The sequence below is a fragment of the Branchiostoma floridae genome, chromosome 4, assembly GCF_000003815.2.
Source record: "Branchiostoma floridae strain S238N-H82 chromosome 4, Bfl_VNyyK, whole genome shotgun sequence".
Classification (NCBI taxonomy): Eukaryota; Metazoa; Chordata; class Leptocardii; order Amphioxiformes; family Branchiostomatidae; genus Branchiostoma; species Branchiostoma floridae.
The window spans coordinates 32,271,342-32,289,807 of record NC_049982.1 but is presented as its reverse complement, the minus strand read 5'-3'; the positions used below and the strand labels follow the sequence as shown (position 1 = coordinate 32,289,807).

Below are 18,466 nucleotides of genomic sequence, written 5' to 3'. Positions count from 1 at the left end.
TCTAAAAGTTTCCAGTGATACAATATGTTATTACATGTTGTACTTACAATAATTCTATCAGACGAATGCTCCGACATGGAATCATGTGCTTAATGCTGAGAAAATTGTTTAGACACCAATTTGTGTATGTTAAATGACATTGAACATGCACTTTAAATCCTGATAGTTAAATCACAACACTGTGTATACACCGTATTAAAACTATGGAAGAATACAAAAGTTACACACAATTTGAAAAGAAATGTTCGAATGTGCACCAAATTGAGATTGTGAAGGAAAATCCAAAAATTATGGACAGTAGATTTTAATTAGTACTCAAGAGATGCACTACTACTAATCGTCACTGTTTATGCTTATTTGTTCTTTTTATTTCTTCTTCTGATGCCAATCATAAGTTAGAACTGCTGTGAACCAATCAGAGATTAGAACTATATATGTTAGTATATTAGCTGTATAGATAAATTTTTACTAGCAAAGGCTGAGTTTTTTCTTACACTTTTGGTAAACAAGAAGGTTGATAAATGGCTAGAGTGAAATATGTATTTTTGCATAAATTTTGCCTTTCTAGTGCTGTAGTTAGTTTTGCTTCATCATATGGAATAATTGATAGATTACATAAAAAATGATGCAATTGTCAGAATCAGTATAAAAATAAGCCAGGTGACAGGCTTGGATATTTTCTAAGTATTGCAAACAAATACAACACTGCATCAATGCAACCTTTAATCAATTGTCTTTCTGTTGGTACTAAATGTGTGTTTCAAATGTGTGGAGACATATTTTGTGTATGGTGTCAGTGGACTATTATATGGCTTTCTTTGACATTACACATAATAGACCTTGTAACAGATCTACTATGAGATCTTGTATAAGGCAGCAAAGGCACCAACATACATACCAGTATGTACATATATCTCCAACAAATGACAAAACAGAGGCACTTCATGTTTTATTTCTTATAAAACTAAAATGTGACCAATAGAATCCAACAAGCTGTGAACACATATGAGCATATATTCACAACAAATCAACGATTGCCAGTATTATCAAAAAGATCTGAAACACGAAGTACTTGTTCCCAAATTGTTACGAAGTATATTCTCTTGGGGAAAGAGGGACACACATGGTCTTCAGATCTATACATGTAACACATCTTGACAATTACAAAACAATTTAACAACACAATGGACCAAACAAAGGGTGAGGGGGCACATGACAACAGTCGCATTGCACACATTGCTGTTATTTCTGCTTAATTACATATGCACAACTTTTTAAGCCTCTGCTTAAGAAGCTTGCTCATTTTGGAGCTGAGGATTATACATTTGTAGGATGACAAAAGCTTTCTAAACAACCGAAGACAATGTTGTCTCAATAATTGCAGATATTTTCATTGACGTCATTCAGTTACAGAATATAGGCAACAACAGTCACTGGTTTCAACCTTCCATTCTGAATAACTTATATTTCAAGACTGCTTGCCAACTTTTTTCTCTTTAAGGAACATAATATATAAGTACTGTAAATCTTAAAATGTTCACAGTGGTCGGATGAAAAACATGACACTGAGAAAATCCATTTTTACAGTATTACTAAGTTGTGGCAAGGTTGAAAAATAATCTGTAGCCTTCTTGGTTGTAGTATACAGAATTGTTTCAACTTACAACATTGCAAAAACTTTATTATTTCCTGCAAAAATAAATAAAATCATGGCAATTCGCAAAGGACCTTTTATTTCTGATGATCACACCAGGGTGTCAACTGTGTGTTACAGTCCAGTTTGACATTATATATGGTTGCAGTGGCGCCCTCTACTTTCATATTGTGGGTACTGACAACTGAGTACTGCACAGTGTCCACACCGGTGATTCGGTCTCTTCTGAACTGCAGCTGCAGAGATAGGACAATGAAAGACTGTCATCAAATTCTTTTACCTTGCAAAACAGTTAACTGTACTCAGAAGTACTCTCTCTGCATAGCATCATAACAGCCACATCAAATCAATGATATGTTAGCAATGCATAGTAGGATATTTGTCTTTTAGTTTGTGCTTTTATTTTTGTTGTTCGTATTTCGGGACAATCAAAAAGCGGTCATTTTGAGGTGATGGTCGTCTTGTGTAAATGGTCGTATGACCAAATTCGACTGTATTGCATAACCAGTAAACTGTCTCATGGCGTAACACACCAGGTTTGTACTGAACAGTACATTAGCTGCATATACAGACAATCCACTCACCCAGGGAAGGAACTCTTTTTGTGTAAAGTGCCTTTCCCAAGGGCACAAGATCAGTGATACATCAACGGATTCGAACCCAGAACCTCTGGGTTATGAATCGAACTATCAATTGTAAGATACTGACCTCCTTTTGTGCCCCCACCCTCACAGTGTCCCTCTTCCTTCTCTGTCGGTCGTGTATGTGGCGGAATGTGTTGGTGTGATCGGTCTCGATCCCCTCTGGTCGGAAAATCTGAAACGAAGACAGCTCTGAGAAATAAGAGAGGTGCAAGCCACACTCTTTAGCAAACAAACCTACTACAGTATTTACATGTTGGCAGTTCAGTAGAGATTTTCCCTGATCCACCTCTAGTTAGGCCATTGTGATTTGATTATATGGATGACATCGTATGGGAACCCCAAAACTGATGCGAGTATGTGAATAAAAAAAGTTCGACCCCAAAAAAGTTGTCTTAATTATGAAATTTAAGTGGAAGATTGAACATATGTCTGAGCACACAGAGTATGGCATACTGAACATTAGATTCTTCACTTCACATCTTCTTTAATTTCACATCTTCTTTTATGACACTGGCATTCTATGAAATTAGTATATGCTTTCCGATATCATTTTTCAATTTACAGCATGTAATTGCTTATATTGTAACTGCTCTGTATCTGAGAATGATTTACATCAAACCAATAAAGCAAAGACACCATGGTTCAAACCTTTTTGAGGAAAAAATTTTCCAAAAAATTGATGCATGTGTGGATGTCATCCATAGAATCAAATCAACATGGCCTAAGAGGAACAAAACTTCTGTGAATTAGGTACAATACTTAGTCTAGTACAATTATTAGTTATTACAAGACATCAAGAAAAATCTTTATGGAACAGCCATCATTTCAACATTTTTAATTCAGTCGACATTCTCTGTACATGAAGGTCCAATACAGAGTCTGACGTGTTGGGACATGCACATTTATGTTTAAATTAGAACAGCTGAGTTCATTTTAGACATGTGGCCCTGACATGTGTCCTTCACTGCAAATCAAACATCATGGGAGGAACCTTGTGTAATCAGTTAAGGCCACAACAAGTAAATTTTATGGATGACATCCTCTGCAGACTGCAAAAATAAGGAGATAGGGCGAAAAAAAAACAAGATGGGTAAAAAAAACAAGATGGCAAATTTTCAAAATAGACGTAACAAGACTTGAAGTGACAAAATATGGCATCACAGCCAACAAGGCATTCATTCCTGTACTTAGGAAGTGCACCAGTGTAGCTAAAGTGACACTAGTGTGGTAGACTGGTATCATTAACCATGTTGGCAACTACACTCATAGCTTCCATAGTTGTGCCACTTTTACAACTATCTATCAAGTTGCACCTCTGCAACTACAGTCAATGCTACAGAGTCTCTAGTGTCAATTCTACATTCAATGATTAGGTTACAACACAACCTTTACCCATTTTCGTCTATCCGGCCTTCCCTGAAGAAGAAAAAAATTCTTGTTTTTTCTTCTGAAATCAGGCAAAAATTAATGAGCGCGCGGATGTCATCCATAAAATTTACTTGCTGTGGCCTAAATAAACCTAACACAGATGCTACCTTCCCAGGCAAGCTGTGGTTGTTCTTCCTAAACCATTAAGAAATGCTGATATTTTAATATCATTAACATGCTGAATGTTATGTATACTCAGAGTTGCTATCTTCTTGTCTATGGGAATGCAGGGCTCGAAATTCATTTTTGGGAATAGGTGCACTGGTGCACCCAGCTTATAAAATTGGGTGCACTAAAAAATTTTTGGGTGCACCACTTAAATTCAAATAATAACCTAATAATAAAACTTAGTTACAAATAGTCAAATTCTTAAACACGTACCATGACAGACATTTTTATTATCTTTCTAACACTTAGATGTCAAGAATATGATGTATACTAGTATACTTTGATATCTTTACATACATAAATGCAAGAAAATATTTAGCTGCACCCTGTGCACCCACAGAAAATAATTGGGTGCACAGCTCCAATTTTGGGTGCACCTGGGTTCACATATACCCAGTATTTCGAGCCCTGAAATGGAATAGTCCCAATGCAGTACAGGAACAGGGGCAAACCCTGCCATCTCTGATCGCCTTGTACATTGTATTTTATGCATCATGTTTTTTTCTCCACCCTCACCTGCAGTCCGACCTCCTCCATACGTTTGTACAGCTCATCATCCTCTCTGCCCCACCCCCAGAACATGTTGGACAGGCCGTTCACCTGGGGGGAGATATTGAGAACTTGTCATCATGTATACATGCAACGTTAGGTCACCTTTATCCGTGGGGTAACATATATCCATTGTATTTAGAAATAGGGCATTTTGGGATAGTCAAGTCGAAATACGGTAGTTTCACACTGCAAAATTTTGGAAATAATTCAGTTTGAAACCCACGCCCTTTTAGCAGAAATCCCTAGATATCGATACACTTTTGTTTTAACACAACGAATATAGGTTACCCCACGGATAAAGGTGGCCTAGGGTTATATCACTCTTCAATTGTCATGAAATAAAGTTCATTCATTCATTCTTTTTTGTACTTTATTCCTCCATCTTTGGAGAGCATGAAAAACTCTCGATAACATACAGCAAAATTTTTAAAACATTAATTCATTTATTGATTCATTCATTGATTCATTCATCCTTTCATTCATTTCATTCATTCTTTTCATCCATTCTTTCATCCATCCATCCTTTCATTCATCCATCCATCTATCCATCCATCCAATATCTGACCATTAAAGGGGCATTCCACTCCAAAAGGGAGTGCTATTTTCGGAGGTCGACTAGTGAGTGAGTGATTTTCGGATAGATATAATTTAATCATCATAATAATTTAAGGAAGCAATAAACTCATACTACTTGCCCCAAGCACATCAAAAAGCATTCAGTTTTCTACTTAACTCCCCAAGTACTCTCTAATTAAATTAATCAATCTCAGCCTATGGCTGAATACATGTGTCTGACAACTCCTGACTTAAAGGGGCATTCCACTCCAGAAAGGAGTGTTATTTTCCAAAAGATAATGTATCAATGAATACATGATCAGCCGACCTTTTGTGGAATTCCACTTGTGGCGAATTACGCAATATGTGTTTGTAAAACAATATGACACTCACTAAACCCATACAGACCCTACCCATGTATTCCCTATACATGTAGACACTTCCTTTATCGTGAATATTTTCGGCATAAATAAGGGGCGCACGTACACCAAGAAGGTCAATTGTTCACAAGATATCAAAGAACACATATCAAGACGTGTTTTGCTTAGCGCCCCTGAAATTAGTTTTGTATCCTAACTTAAGTCAGGCATTGTCAGGCACATTATATTCAGCCATAGGCTGAGATTGATTTGATTTAATTAGAGGGTACTCGGGGAGTTTTGTAGAAGACTGAATGCTTTTTGATGCGCGTGGGGTTAATGGGTTCTCTATCGTATAATGGTACGTAGCATACATTTGTCACTTCTAACAAAAAAATAACAGTCCCGTCTGGAGTGGAATGCCCCTTTAAGTTAGGTTAGGTAACAAAAATAATTTCAGTGAAGAGCGCTAAGAAAAACTGGTCTGGCCTTCTTGCTGTGATTAGCACTCTTCAATAATTTAAAATTTTCACGCTAGAAAAAACGTAAAGGGAATACATATAGGTAAGGTCTGCATGGGGTTATCAATATAAGTGAGTGTCATATTGTTTCACAAAACACACATTGCATAAATCACCACGAGTGGAATTCCATAAAAAGTAGGCTGATTATGTATTAAATGATATGTTATCTAAATTGGAAAATTACACTCCCTTCTGAAGTACTTCATACATTATGGGGCATTCCCTATTGGAAAAGCTATTCCTTTTCTTAGAGCTACCTTCATCAGACTGTACGTGTGTAATGGCAAATCATACTGCACAATTTTTTCTGACACAAACAATGGTAATATGGAATTACAGTCAAACCTGTATTAGCGGCCACCTTTGTATAGCAGCCACCTGTCTATAGTGGCCACTTTTTGTCGGTCCCTTGGATTCGTAATGATCAAGAAATAGGCTTAGCAGCCACCTGTGCAACGCAGCCACGGCCACACGATTTCCAGTCCCGTTGACACAGAAACACTGCCTAATGCAACCATACTGCAGCCTTATGTCACCCTGCACCGAGTTTGAAATTGTGGTTTGCGAGGATTTGGAGTTCCTGACAGGGTCATTTTGGCAGTAGCATTAAAGTTCAAGTCTTTGTCGGTGAATTTACGATCGAGACAATGTTACTTGGTGAGAAAGATTAGTGGGAACTGAAATCATGTGTAGTATAGCTTGCTCATGGTCAATTGATCAACATTTTCTCTATAGTGGCCACCTGTCTATAGTGGCCATATTTCTCCAGTCCCTTGAGTGGCCGCTATAGACAGGTTTGACTGTACCTCACCTGTTCAAAGTGTTCCCTCTTCATGAGCAGAATCCCACCCACAAATTTCTTGTAGTGGTACAGCGGGTGCAGCTCTGGGGAGGAGACATGGAAGGGGCCCTCCTCCGGGTAGCCGTAGTTAAGGTCAGGGTTCATAGGTAAGAGGTCAACATCGTGCATGGCCATGTAGTCACACCCTTCATCTCTCCCCATGATGAAACCGATGTTGATGAGCGCAGCTCTGTTGAATCTGGGAACAACAAAAACAACAGTGAACACTTAGAACAACGGTGTCTGAACATTTGTACGAACTTAAGGTCTTGGACCGGGGTTTTTCTTTAAAATTTATGATTTCGAAGATTGGCGGACACCCTCAGGTCGAAGGGCTACAGTTCCGCTAAGAAACGTAGGACGCGAAACTTAATCAATATAGTGGAAAGCCATTTCCTGCTTATTTCCGAGAAACGTATTCGTATCGTCTGTTACATCTTTATTTGCAGCAGAATATGTAGTGAAATTTTGATTTTGGACCAAAAAAAAATTCATAAAAAATGCATGAGTCACTTTGAGGACAAGAAACAAAGACAAGGAGGACATTTTTCTCTCCTAAGTGCACAGTTTGACATGTATAGTAACGTTACATGTTAATCATGTTAATTTTGTCTTTTGTCCTAAATTAGTGCAATACGTATTGAAAATCTCACCTATGAAGGTCTATCTGGTTGACGACATAGATTTTGTGGCGCACTTTCTGTTCATTGAGAAACTTGTGAATGTGCGGAACGAAAACCAGCAGTTCTTCGAAACGATCTCGAAACGGGACAACCACTGCAAGTTTGTGTGGCCCCCATTTTTTGTTGTCGCCGTCGTCAACGTCTTTGTCCTCTTCTTCTTCCCTTGGAACTTGCGGAGGTTTCTGGACATGCGAGTCTGGAGGGGGTAGCACCACGTTGTTTTTGTCGTTGTCGTTAACACTACGAGAACAGTGGCAGTTGGAGGCGGAGTAGTGCAGCCACATACCCATGATGGTCGTCATGGTGAGGCAGATGATGAGCAGCTTCAGGTACGAGATCCTGCGCCGCATCACCATGTTGGATTTGCTATAGTCTTCTCATTACCATATCCATCATCACACACAACACCGGTGGGAGACCTGTGTATGGCCAGCGTTCCTAGAAGAGAACAAACAACATGGTGTCCATTATGTTCAGTATCAATGGTGGTTAAGTAATGAAATGTACATGCTTGTGTGAGAGTAAGTCTCTCTGTGTGTAGGTGTGTGCATTGTAGGTCTGTGTGTGCCTGTATATGTGTGTGTGCGTGTGTGCTAAGGTGTGTGTGTGCATTTATGTGTATATGTGTGTATCTATGTGTATGTGTGTGTGTGTATCTACATGTATGTGTGTGTGTGTGTGTGTGTATCTACATGTATGTGTGTGGTGTGTGTGTGTGTGTCTGGTGTGTGTGTGTGTGTGTGTGTGTGTGTGTGGTGTGTGTGTGTGTGTGTGTGTGTGGGTTCGATGAAAGAGCTGGGCTGGGCCCCTGGCCTGTCTACCTGGCCTGTCTACCTGGCCTGGCCATCACGTCAGGCCACCAAGATACCCCCATTCATACCCTCAGAAATTCTCAGCCTCTCATCTAGCTGCGCCATCTAGCAGAATATAGACAAATTGCCAAGAGCATGTACTTAGTGCATTGTCAAGCCAACTACGAGCAAGATAAACTGATATCTATTCAACGTTACTTGTCTGAATTTAAATTTCTAAGGGTCTGCAAATAGATAAACAACAACATTAAGGGAGATAGAAAACGACGCTCGTGGTTGATGTTGAGAACAACGATACCATACTCACAGTGTAACATTTGATCTAGTTGCAAATGTTACAACAGGCAGTTTGGCCAAACAAAGGAGGTCATATTTAGGTCACCACGTAACTGAGGCCTGGTATGGCAGAAACGGGTGCTGTCAGAGGATTGGACTTTGACTTGACATTTTCCCCTTAATGTTATCGAAGGTTTGAAGATTTAATATTTAGTCTTCAATGTACATAACAAGGACTGACTGCTTTAAAACAAGGCTGGAATACAGCAGTTTGTTTTTCATTTGGCAAATGTTAGTTTAACCAAGGAGCTTTTATCAGTAGGCTCCTGATAAAAGCTCCTTGGTTTAACACACTGCTTTAGGGATCCGATCCCCCAGACAACTCTCTAAGGAAACTAAGCGCCAAGCATGTGACCCCAAGCATGTGACCCCGGTCATCTCAGACGCTCCACCTGTCACCTGTCACGTCTCTTTTAATAAACCAGCAACAGGCACTTGTCCAGGGACAAAATACATGTAGTTGATTGAGAGGCATAGTAATTGCTACTCTTTAGCGCTGTCAGAGAACTCAGCCTGGCCTAGGCCTGTCAGCCAGGCCCCTTGACTGGCCCTTTGAGGAAGTAAAAATATAACTCTGTCTGGGAGGTATTAGGCCTTTCTACCAGCCAGAAATACAAGTACCACAGTTTGTGTCTTTTTGATCTGTCTTCGACTAGACCGTACAACAAAAAGAGAAGTAATGTTCATGACTTGCTGTTTAGAGGTAAAACAACACTTTCCTCTCCCAGTCCCCAGAGCCAACAATCTCCACCCATTCCAACACAGAGTGCCCCAGTTGTTTCTCTGACCCCTGTGTGACATCGAGGCCACAGAAATGGCTGGGTAGGGAAACCCACCAGACCAAGAAAAACTGGGAAAATCTGCTCTTCGGAAAATTTCGTACAGAAAGTACTGGAAAGTCTTAAATGACCGACTTGCCTGGTACGATCCTAGATATAGACCCCATTCACACTCAGAAAAACGATTCGAATAAAACATGTTATCCGAATAAAACTACCCGATCCGAATAAAACTTAGCAGTATGAACGCTCCCAAATCACTTGGATTTCATCGATTCGAATCCCTCGCGATCCACCTCGGGGAGGTGGGTAAAACTCTGGGAAGTGGATAAAACTGCGCCGCGGGGAGTCTCGATTCGTGCGATTCGGCAGTGTGAACGCGCAAGTGGATAGGATTCCGCTTATTCCGGGGTGTAACGCCATTCATCCGGGAACTTGGGGTCATACTTCGAAACACTACACACGCCTGATTGCTTCGTTTTTCAGCGAGCATTTTCCGCCGTATTTTACTTCCAACAACAATAAGTGGAAAGAAAGGGAAATCTTCATCATTCGCCAAGTGGACACCGTAACAAACGATGCTGCTTATTTCCATCTGGGTTGGGAGGAGACGCAGAAAAAGCTCGGGAAGGTTCATAAAAACAGGAACATTATAATATGAAGATATATCCGAAGGAATGGCGGAGGATGGAGTTGAGAAATCCCTCGACCAGTGCAGAAATAAAGTGAAGAATCTCACCGCCAACTACCACAAGACGTAGCGATACATCTGTGAAACGCAACTAATGTTTTATTCAGATAAGACTGAGGGCGCACTAATCGGATTGCTGAAGAGCAGTGTGAACACAATTTTGGATCGGATGGAAAATTTTTTATTCGGATAAATGTTTTATTCGAATCGTTTTTCTGAGTGTGAATGGGGTCATATAGACAAGAAGAACAGAATGGATTAGGGAAGTAACGTTATACCTGGATGGATTAGATGGAAGCAAATGCTTGGTTCCTGGTAGACACAGTCCGACAGATCAGAGTGTTAGAGAAATCATGCCTGACTGTGTCTTGCACTAAGTTCATCAGCACTACCCAAGTTGTCAAAGGTACCATAAAAAGACCACAAGTTCTTCTGAACCATGTGTTCTTCTAAACCAATCTTGCACTTTTCTGCTCTTTTCGTCACAGTATTTATCACACAAGTCTATAGTAAAGTACCACAGTTTGTGTCTTTATTATATAGCTGGGGTGAAACAACGTTTTCCTTGATTTTTTTTGTTTAAACCCCCAACTGTTCGCCCAGAGAGCCTCTTTCAGCTTCACCACCTTGCCCTTGGGGAGATGCTCCTGTCTGGAGCAGAAAATCGAGGCACATGCAGCCAGTCTGTGAGAGAGCAATTACTGCTTCCCTGCACGCTTTGACATCTGGTCCTCACAACCTGCCCTGTATCCCAGAACAGCCTGATAGTGTTCTCACACTGTTCTCTATATTTTTTCATTATATTGTTTTGCAATATCAGACTCTAAAAGCCCCTTTTCCATAGTGTTGCATGTAGCATTGTAGGTGGTAAAGGTTTTAGTTATGACTTTTGTACTGCTGCCTCCGGGTAAAATGCTGTACAGGCCTTTTTTTTGACAGGAGCCATATCCACAGCTACTGTAAAATCTTTAATGGTCTAATGAAAATTATGGTCTGTTAACAGATTGGAGAATGTCATCGGTTATTCTAAAAGAAATACGTTATATATCAAATACAGTTCTTGAATGAAATACATTACAAATTTAGGACTAGAAAGGCCGACATTTGCTTAGGAGCAAATACAGCATATTTCAGCCATTATTAGCTTTTCCCATACAACATTTAACTGTCTCAAATAACCCCTGCTCGAAAATGAAACATTTAGGGGCACACCCCAGTTTCTCGCCCCCATTGAAACGTATAGTTAAGAGACTATTTTCAACGACGCCGTATTTCCAAACAAAATTTTCCCCGGGAACTACACCTATACAGTATACAGGAAGTAAAAATGTACCATCTGGTCTAACATATCTGATTTGCAAGAAAATTGTAGGACCTAAAATCTCACAATATCCTAATGAATTTCGAAAGCCTTTAGCGATTACATTATCGGTTAAGCTGCCCGGGGCGCTTCACTGTTTGCGGTGGGCCTAGGAAAAAAAAAATTGAGCCAGGGGGAGGGCCTAGGAAAAAAAATTTGAGCGGGGGGAGGGCCTAGGAAAATTTTTTTGCTCGGACTATCAGTGAAATTTGTTCGTCAAAATGCCAGAAATGGCGTTTCGGAGGGTCAAGATTTCAAAATTTCCCGGGCCTCAACAAGCTTGAGACGCCTCGCGCCCGTGTTCGACGCCCGGCAAGGCAAAAAAAGTTGGTGGCTTCGGCGCTCCACATGCTGAAAATTCGCTCAGTATTCACTCAGTAATATTTTCCTGCCGCGCCTTTGACTCTATCTCTGTTAAACACCGCTACAACGTTGTAAAACTATTGATGTTACAATAGTATTTACCGTTTTAACGCTGGTATAAAGGTGGACGGAGAAAAGATCAGTCAAATTTGTTTACCTTTCTTTTGAAGCTGGCGCGGCAAAGACATGAAGCCGAAGTTCATACCGGACGTGGTAGACTATTTTCAGAGTTCTACTGTATGGTATAATAAGTTCTCGATAAAGTTACCAAAATGCGACGTAAAAAGTGTACTTCCGGTTTGCAATGCCACCATTCAATCACGGTGACAAAATTCAGCACCTTAGAAAAACTTGCATATCTTGCCAACATCTGTGCACCAACACATGTTGGTATTTTCCTAAGATTTTACCGAAAAAATGACAGGAAAAAGCCTCTTTTCTTTCATAATTTTGAACGCTCTGGAAGACGACTGGTGAAAAAGTAAGTGCACGTGCTGTCTGAAAACCGACGGTGAGACTTGTAAATTCAGCGACTTGAGCTCAAATCAAACGCACGCAGTACAAGACGTGCCCAACCCGATTCGCATGTGGGAAATGTTGTTATACGTGTCGTTACCATGACAACAGCCTTGGCTGCAGTCTTTAGATATACCGATTAGACAGGGCGTGCCACTTTATGCGAAAAATCGAATTAACTTGCGACCAATCACAGCCAGCAGCGGCTCCAACAAAGGCGGTAACATAACGTCAATCAAGAAGAGGCACGAAACTTTGCGAAAATAAACCTGAAACTGCGATGTTTGGGGCTGGATAACATACACAAGTATCTTGCTAAGGCGTCGACCTGTCAACAAGTGGACGACGCGGAAACTATTGCTTCTACTACAACTAAGTTGAGGGACAACGACAAGGGACAGCGGTGCAGTCAGGGCTGACACCGATCGCGAGGAAACGATGCCAAGGCCGCGGTGGACGGCTCGACTGTCGAGTCCGTCTAAAATCCAATAAAATTGGCGCGAATGGCTTCGTCACATCGGAGACGAGTGGTGGGTGACGTGTGTTTACAGTTTGCACCAGGAGAAAAACATTCTTTAACGCTTCCTTTGTCGATAGTTTTTAAACTATGAAAATAGAAAGCGTGACTACTGAGAAAAGAATCTGAACTAACCAAGGAGCTTTTATCTGATAAAAGCTCCTTGAACTAACGTGTCGGATTCGTCATAAATTCCAATTTCACGTTAAATGCATTTTAAATCGTACAAGGTCCGGGTGATTCCGATCGGAGTTTGCAGGCATTGCAAATTAGAATCGTGAATAAAAGTGAATGTTACCGAATAAATAGTATCATAATATTTCTTTTGTCATGCTTTTTCATTTGCTTACGCGCCTTCAACAATAAAAGTGGCATAATACAGACATAAAGTTATCATGTTGCTCCAACATCGTGCTGGCAAAATGTATGTTTATTCATATAAACATTGCACAGGTAACACAATTGTTTAGATTTACAGTTCAAAACATTCTAACGATAAATATTGATGAGGAAATAATCATTCTCGCCATTGTTAAACTTACTCATCAAATCTAAACTGGCCAATTTTCCCGCGATTTCCGCCAAGTAACATTTCCTCGATTGTCTCAACTTACCCTGCCAAAGTGAAATCTGCCGAAAATGATTGATATTGCTACGCGGAATGTTGGCAAATTCATCGACAAAGACATGTACCCTGACGTTCAAGGAACGCGTACCTTCTGCTACCGTCCAAATGACCTTGTCGTTAACTCCAAATCCTCGCAAAAAAACTATTTTATATATATAACATGCATTGGCATAATACCGGTAGTAAGACTTATACCGGTAGATTAAAAATACTGAAACTTAAAGAGATCTACACATGCAACAATAGTTATTTCTGAGCTGTGCACACTTCAGACATCTAGGTGTCCAATACACCATTTACAAAGCATCGATAACAATGTATTCGAAGACAACAAGGTATTATGATAATAGATGTTACATGTATATAAAACCGGGCGTAAGGTGACATTCGTCCGCTGTGTTGTCAAGATATGCACGTGTTTCTATATAAACGGGGTTGGAAGGCCCCGCTATTGAATATTAATTAGACTTCGTCTTCCTTTTCGCTGATTGGCTGGCTCGTTAAATTCTTGCACGTGCGGGGCTCTGCGGGGTGACGTCACGGCAAAAGGCAGAAAGAAAACCAATTTTCCCTCAGAAAAGTGCTGAAATTTACTGTATATAGTAAAGCGTTGGTTGCAAGTTAGCAATTTACGTGTTCGTAAGCATAAATCCGTGAGATTTCTGAAACAACAGCAGTTCTGTGATAAACGGAACCTTCTAAAAACGTACGGAGCTAACAGCGCAAGGAAAATATACCATCGCATCACAGAAATGCCCCTAAAAACTGATACAATAAGCCTTCTGAATAGCCCAAAGTGCAAGAGTTTCCCCCAACGGGGCTCTGCCCCTGGACCCTGCCGGGCCGGGGCCTTCGGCGTTCTTCGGTGGACCCCGGGCCCCGTGTGCCGACGCTGTAAAAAATTCTGGCGGGAACACTGCAGTATATACGGAATCGTGAGGCCCCGCTTATGAATATTAATTAGCCTTCGCCCTCTTCGCGCACAGGTGTGGGCTCCGTGCGGGGTCACGGAAGGTCACGTCCGGAGGCCAAAAAAAAAAACAAATTTCCCCTCAGAAAAGTGCCAAAATTAATCATTTTAAAGTAGTTTATGTCAAAACTTTTACTTGGATCATTTTACCAACTATCTAATGCCTATCTACACCAAATTTTAGGCCATTCCATTGTAAGACCAAGGCACAGGGGGCCAAAATATACCGTTTTGGTCTTAAGATGACCCAAAAACCTTAATAAAATCATTTAAGAGACAAATATGGGAAAAATGAAAAAAACGTCCGAGGGTATTGGCCCACTCTACCCTTGTGCCAAATTTCAAGTCATTCGGTTGAGGAACAAAGGAGATACCGTGTTCTGAAGATTTGACAGGAGAAAGAAAGAAAGAAAGAAAGAAACATTACGAATACAATATATTTCACCATACCTATGGTATGGCTGAAATATAATAAGCTACTTTATGTATGTATCGCACTGGCCTGGCTAACAGATACTGTGAATGTAAAAAGAAGTGCACCAGTATTTGGCATTAGATAAGCATAGAAATAACAACACAAAGGCAAGAAAGTCTCCATCATAACTACAAGCACAAAACTACAAGATCGTAAATATGAGCTGCTACATATGTGGGTTCCTGGTAGACACAGTCCAACAGAGTAGAGTGTCAGAGAAATCATGCCCCAGACTGCGTCTTACACCAGGCAGAAAGTATTAGGGTATAAGGGCAAGTATTCTCTTAGACTAGCCTTATATTTTCGGCGCGCGTTCTGTCTAAGAACAATGGTGTGAAAAAATCTCAGGGCAAAATACATCATTTTCTCTATAGACTTGTGTGATATATACTGTGACGAAAAGAGCCGGCCAAGTGCAAGTTGACAATACGTAATGGTTTAGAAGAACATATGGCTCAGAAGAACTTGTGGTCTTTGTATGGAACCTTTGACAAATTTGGGTAGTGCTGCTGAACCTAGTGTAACTTTGTGTTTTATAAGACACAGTCAGGAATGATTTCTCTAACACTCTGCTCTGTTGGACTGTGTCTACCATGTACCAGGAACCAAGCATTTGCTTCCATCTAATCCATCCAGGTATAACGTTACTTCCCTAATCCAATCTGTTCTTCTTGTCTATGTATCTAGGATCGTACCAGGCAAGTCGGTCATTTAAGACGTTTCAGTACTTTCTGTACAAAGTTTTCCGAAGAGCAGAGTATCCTTGGTCTGGTCAGAGAAACAGCTGGAGAACTCTGTGTTGGAATGGGTGGAGATTGTTGGCTTCGGGGACTGGGAGAGGAAAGTGTTGTTTTTACCTCTAAACAGCACGTCATGCACATTACTTCTCTTTTTCTTGTACTGGCTAGTCGATGACAGATCAAAAAGACACAAACTGTGGTACTTGTATTTCTGGCTGGTAGAAAGGCCTAATACCTCCCAGACAGAGTTATACGTCTTATACTTCTACTTCCTCAAAGGGCCAGTCAAGGGGCAGGGCTGACAGGCCAGGCTGAGATCCCTGACAGTGCTAAAGAGTAGCAATTACTATGCCTCTCAATCAACTATTTTGTCCCTGGACAAGCGCCTGTTGCTGCTTTATTAAAAGAGACATGACAGGTGGAGCGTCTGAGATGACCGGGGTCACATGCTTGGTTCCCTTAGAGAGTTGTCTGGGGGAGAAAACAGCAGATGGCTCAGATCCCTAAAGCAGTGTGTTAAAACATTTGCTAAATGAAAAACAAACTGCTGTATCACAGCCTTGTTTTAAAGCAGTCAGTCCTTGTTATGTACATTGAAGACTAAATATTCAATCTTCAAACCTTTGATAACGTGAAGGGGAAAATGTCAAGTCAAAGTGCAATCCTCTGACAGCACCCGTTTCTGCCATACCCAGGCCTGCAGTTACGTGGTGACCTAAATATGACCTCCTTTGTTTGGCCAAACTGACTGTTGACTTGTAACATTTGCCACTAGATCAAATGTTACACTGTGAGTATGGTATCGTTGTTCTCAACATCAACATCAACCACAAGCGTCATTTCTTTCTCCCTCAATGTTGTTGTTTATCTATTTGCAGACCAATAGAAATTTAAATTCAGACAAGTAACATTGAATAGATATCAGTTTATCTTGCTAGTAGGTGTCTTGACAATGGACTAAGTACACAATCTCGGCAATTTGTCTATATTCCACTAGAGGGCGCAGCTAGATGAGAGGCTGAAAATTTCTGAGGGTATGAATGGGGGGATCTTGGTGGCCTGACGTGATAGCCAGGCCAGGTAGACAGGCCAGGTAGACAGGCCAGGGGCCCAGCCCAGCTCTTTCATCGAACCCTGTGTGTGTGTGTGTCTGGTGTGTGTGTGTGTCTGAGTGTGTGTATCTATGTAATAGGTGTGTGTGCACGCGCATGGGAGATTGTGTGTGAGCGAGTGTATCCATGTCACAGTATGTGTGTGTGTGTGAATATGTGTGTGTGTGTGTGTCAGTGTGTGTGTCACAGTACATGTGTGTGACTGTGCGTCTTCATCGCTCTGACAATAGCTACAGCGAACAAAGTAATTTATCTGTAACGTAAACGTTACATTTATAAACATCTTGAAAACCGCATCGCCCCCCCCTCCCCTAATAATTTGATTATGACTGAGGCGAGCGAGTTTAAACTTTAAAGTAGCTTAAATATCGACTCTGAGTCTCTTCTATAGGAATTCACACATAGTTTCCAGATCCCTTCATCCAACAACAACTAGAAGAACATTAAAGCAGCAACAAACAACATATGATAAGTTCAGAAACAGTAACAATATGTTTATGACATACCTACCGGTGAGCTGTCGTTGTTTGTATGCGTGTCGACCCGGAAGTGCTTTAGAGACAGTTTAGGTGTCCGTCACATTTTTTGAGGTGCCTGCCAATAACGGCGGATGGTCCAATACAAGACCATACATTTGATATCTCCAAATATACAGAGCGATCGACCGAAAACTTTTCGCCGAACATTTGATAGCCTCAGTATGACAAGAAATGTGGCATCATCCAACTTTTCACTTGTGAGCGGTTGGATTTAATATGCTATAAGTTATAACATTATGTACTGAAATGTTGTATATTGATATGAGGTATATACATTCAATGCCATTTTTCTCACTTTTTGCCGTATCAGTAGGAAAAAATCAGAACGTCAAATGTGGGACTTCCCAAGTTCACGATGTTTTATTTTTCTGAGCTTCAATTTTCTTACATTTGATTCAATAATTTGCAAATTCCCAACGGTACAAGCGGACGGATAAAGTGAAGTAAAGTAAGTAAGATTTATAAGTAGCAAAAAAATGTACTCGGGGAAACATTTCGAGAGGTCATACCGTCAATATTTCTTTACAGGCGAAAGTCAATGTCGCACGTCAAAAGTGGGCCAACATCTACTACTGAAGGCACAATGACTAACGTAACGTATTTTGCGCTTTTCCCTTATCAGTACATGGTAATAATGCTAAACTACGTTTTAAGGTGCCTTAAGGTCATCAAGGCTAACTTTCAATGAATACATCAGTGATGGTTTTGCTTATACCCCTGTCACATTTGGCGAAAATCGATCGAACGACGATTCTGCGGCAATCGCCAGAGCCTCGCTTGTAATAATAACTTTATTGCACAACAATTGTACAAGGTACAAATTATGGCTTATAAATTGTAAAACGTGAAACAGGGACGGTTTTCAGGTGAAAAATACGCACAACCCTCTGTCGATCTTGTCGACATATGGCCCATCTTCTATCGATACGCCCGAAGATCGTGGATAATGTGACAAGGGTATACGTATAAGAAACACGCTAGAACACCTGTCCGAAATACAACAAACGTAAAAACGGACGCATTTCAAGAATAAAAACGAGTTATACGATAGCGGATTGAATTTTCAGTTAACTTATAAATTACATACAGCAATTGGCTTGTAGATGAACTTGTCCAGCTCACGTCCATACGTCGCCCGCATTGCCGATTCACAATTGTCGTTACCAAAGAACCGGGACATAGGTCGCCCACGAACAATCCACTGCTGTCGTGACGTCACA

The 18,466-nt window shown here is 40.7% G+C and overlaps 1 protein-coding gene across 3 annotated transcripts; it reads right to left on the bottom strand.

Moving 5' to 3' along the window:
• Positions 1 to 936: 936 nt before the first annotated feature.
• Positions 937 to 17,323, bottom strand: LOC118412888 (beta-1,4-galactosyltransferase 7-like). 3 transcript variants are annotated; one of them, XM_035815947.1, is made up of 8 exons: positions 17,217 to 17,278; positions 14,245 to 14,252; positions 10,804 to 10,809; positions 7,379 to 7,841; positions 6,696 to 6,924; positions 4,411 to 4,494; positions 2,363 to 2,470; positions 937 to 1,890 (listed from the first exon to the last, which is right to left on the bottom strand). In XM_035815947.1, exons 4-8 carry the CDS (start codon positions 7,762 to 7,764, stop codon positions 1,732 to 1,734), a joined length of 966 nt encoding a protein of 321 aa, XP_035671840.1. In that variant the 5' UTR covers positions 7,765 to 7,841; positions 10,804 to 10,809; positions 14,245 to 14,252; positions 17,217 to 17,278; the 3' UTR covers positions 937 to 1,731. The 3 variants fall into 3 exon arrangements, with proteins under 3 accessions (XP_035671840.1, XP_035671838.1, XP_035671837.1); XM_035815945.1 differs by lacking the exons at positions 10,804 to 10,809; positions 14,245 to 14,252 and having other exon boundaries at positions 7,379 to 7,846; positions 17,218 to 17,323; XM_035815944.1 differs by lacking the exons at positions 10,804 to 10,809; positions 14,245 to 14,252 and having other exon boundaries at positions 7,379 to 7,846; positions 17,214 to 17,284.
• Positions 17,324 to 18,466: the final 1,143 nt, after the last annotated feature.

Coding starts and splice junctions, on each gene's coding strand:
- LOC118412888 (XM_035815945.1), bottom strand. CDS start 7,764: ATGGTGATGCGGCGCAGGATCTCGTACCTGAAGCTGCTCATCATCTGC. Junction 6,925..7,378: donor AACCAGATAGACCTTCATAG/GTGAGATTTTCA, acceptor TGTTGTTCCCAG/ATTCAACAGAGCTGCGCTCA. Junction 1,891..2,362: donor GGGTGGGGGCACAAAAGGAG/GTCAGTATCTTA, acceptor CTATCTCTGCAG/CTGCAGTTCAGAAGAGACCG.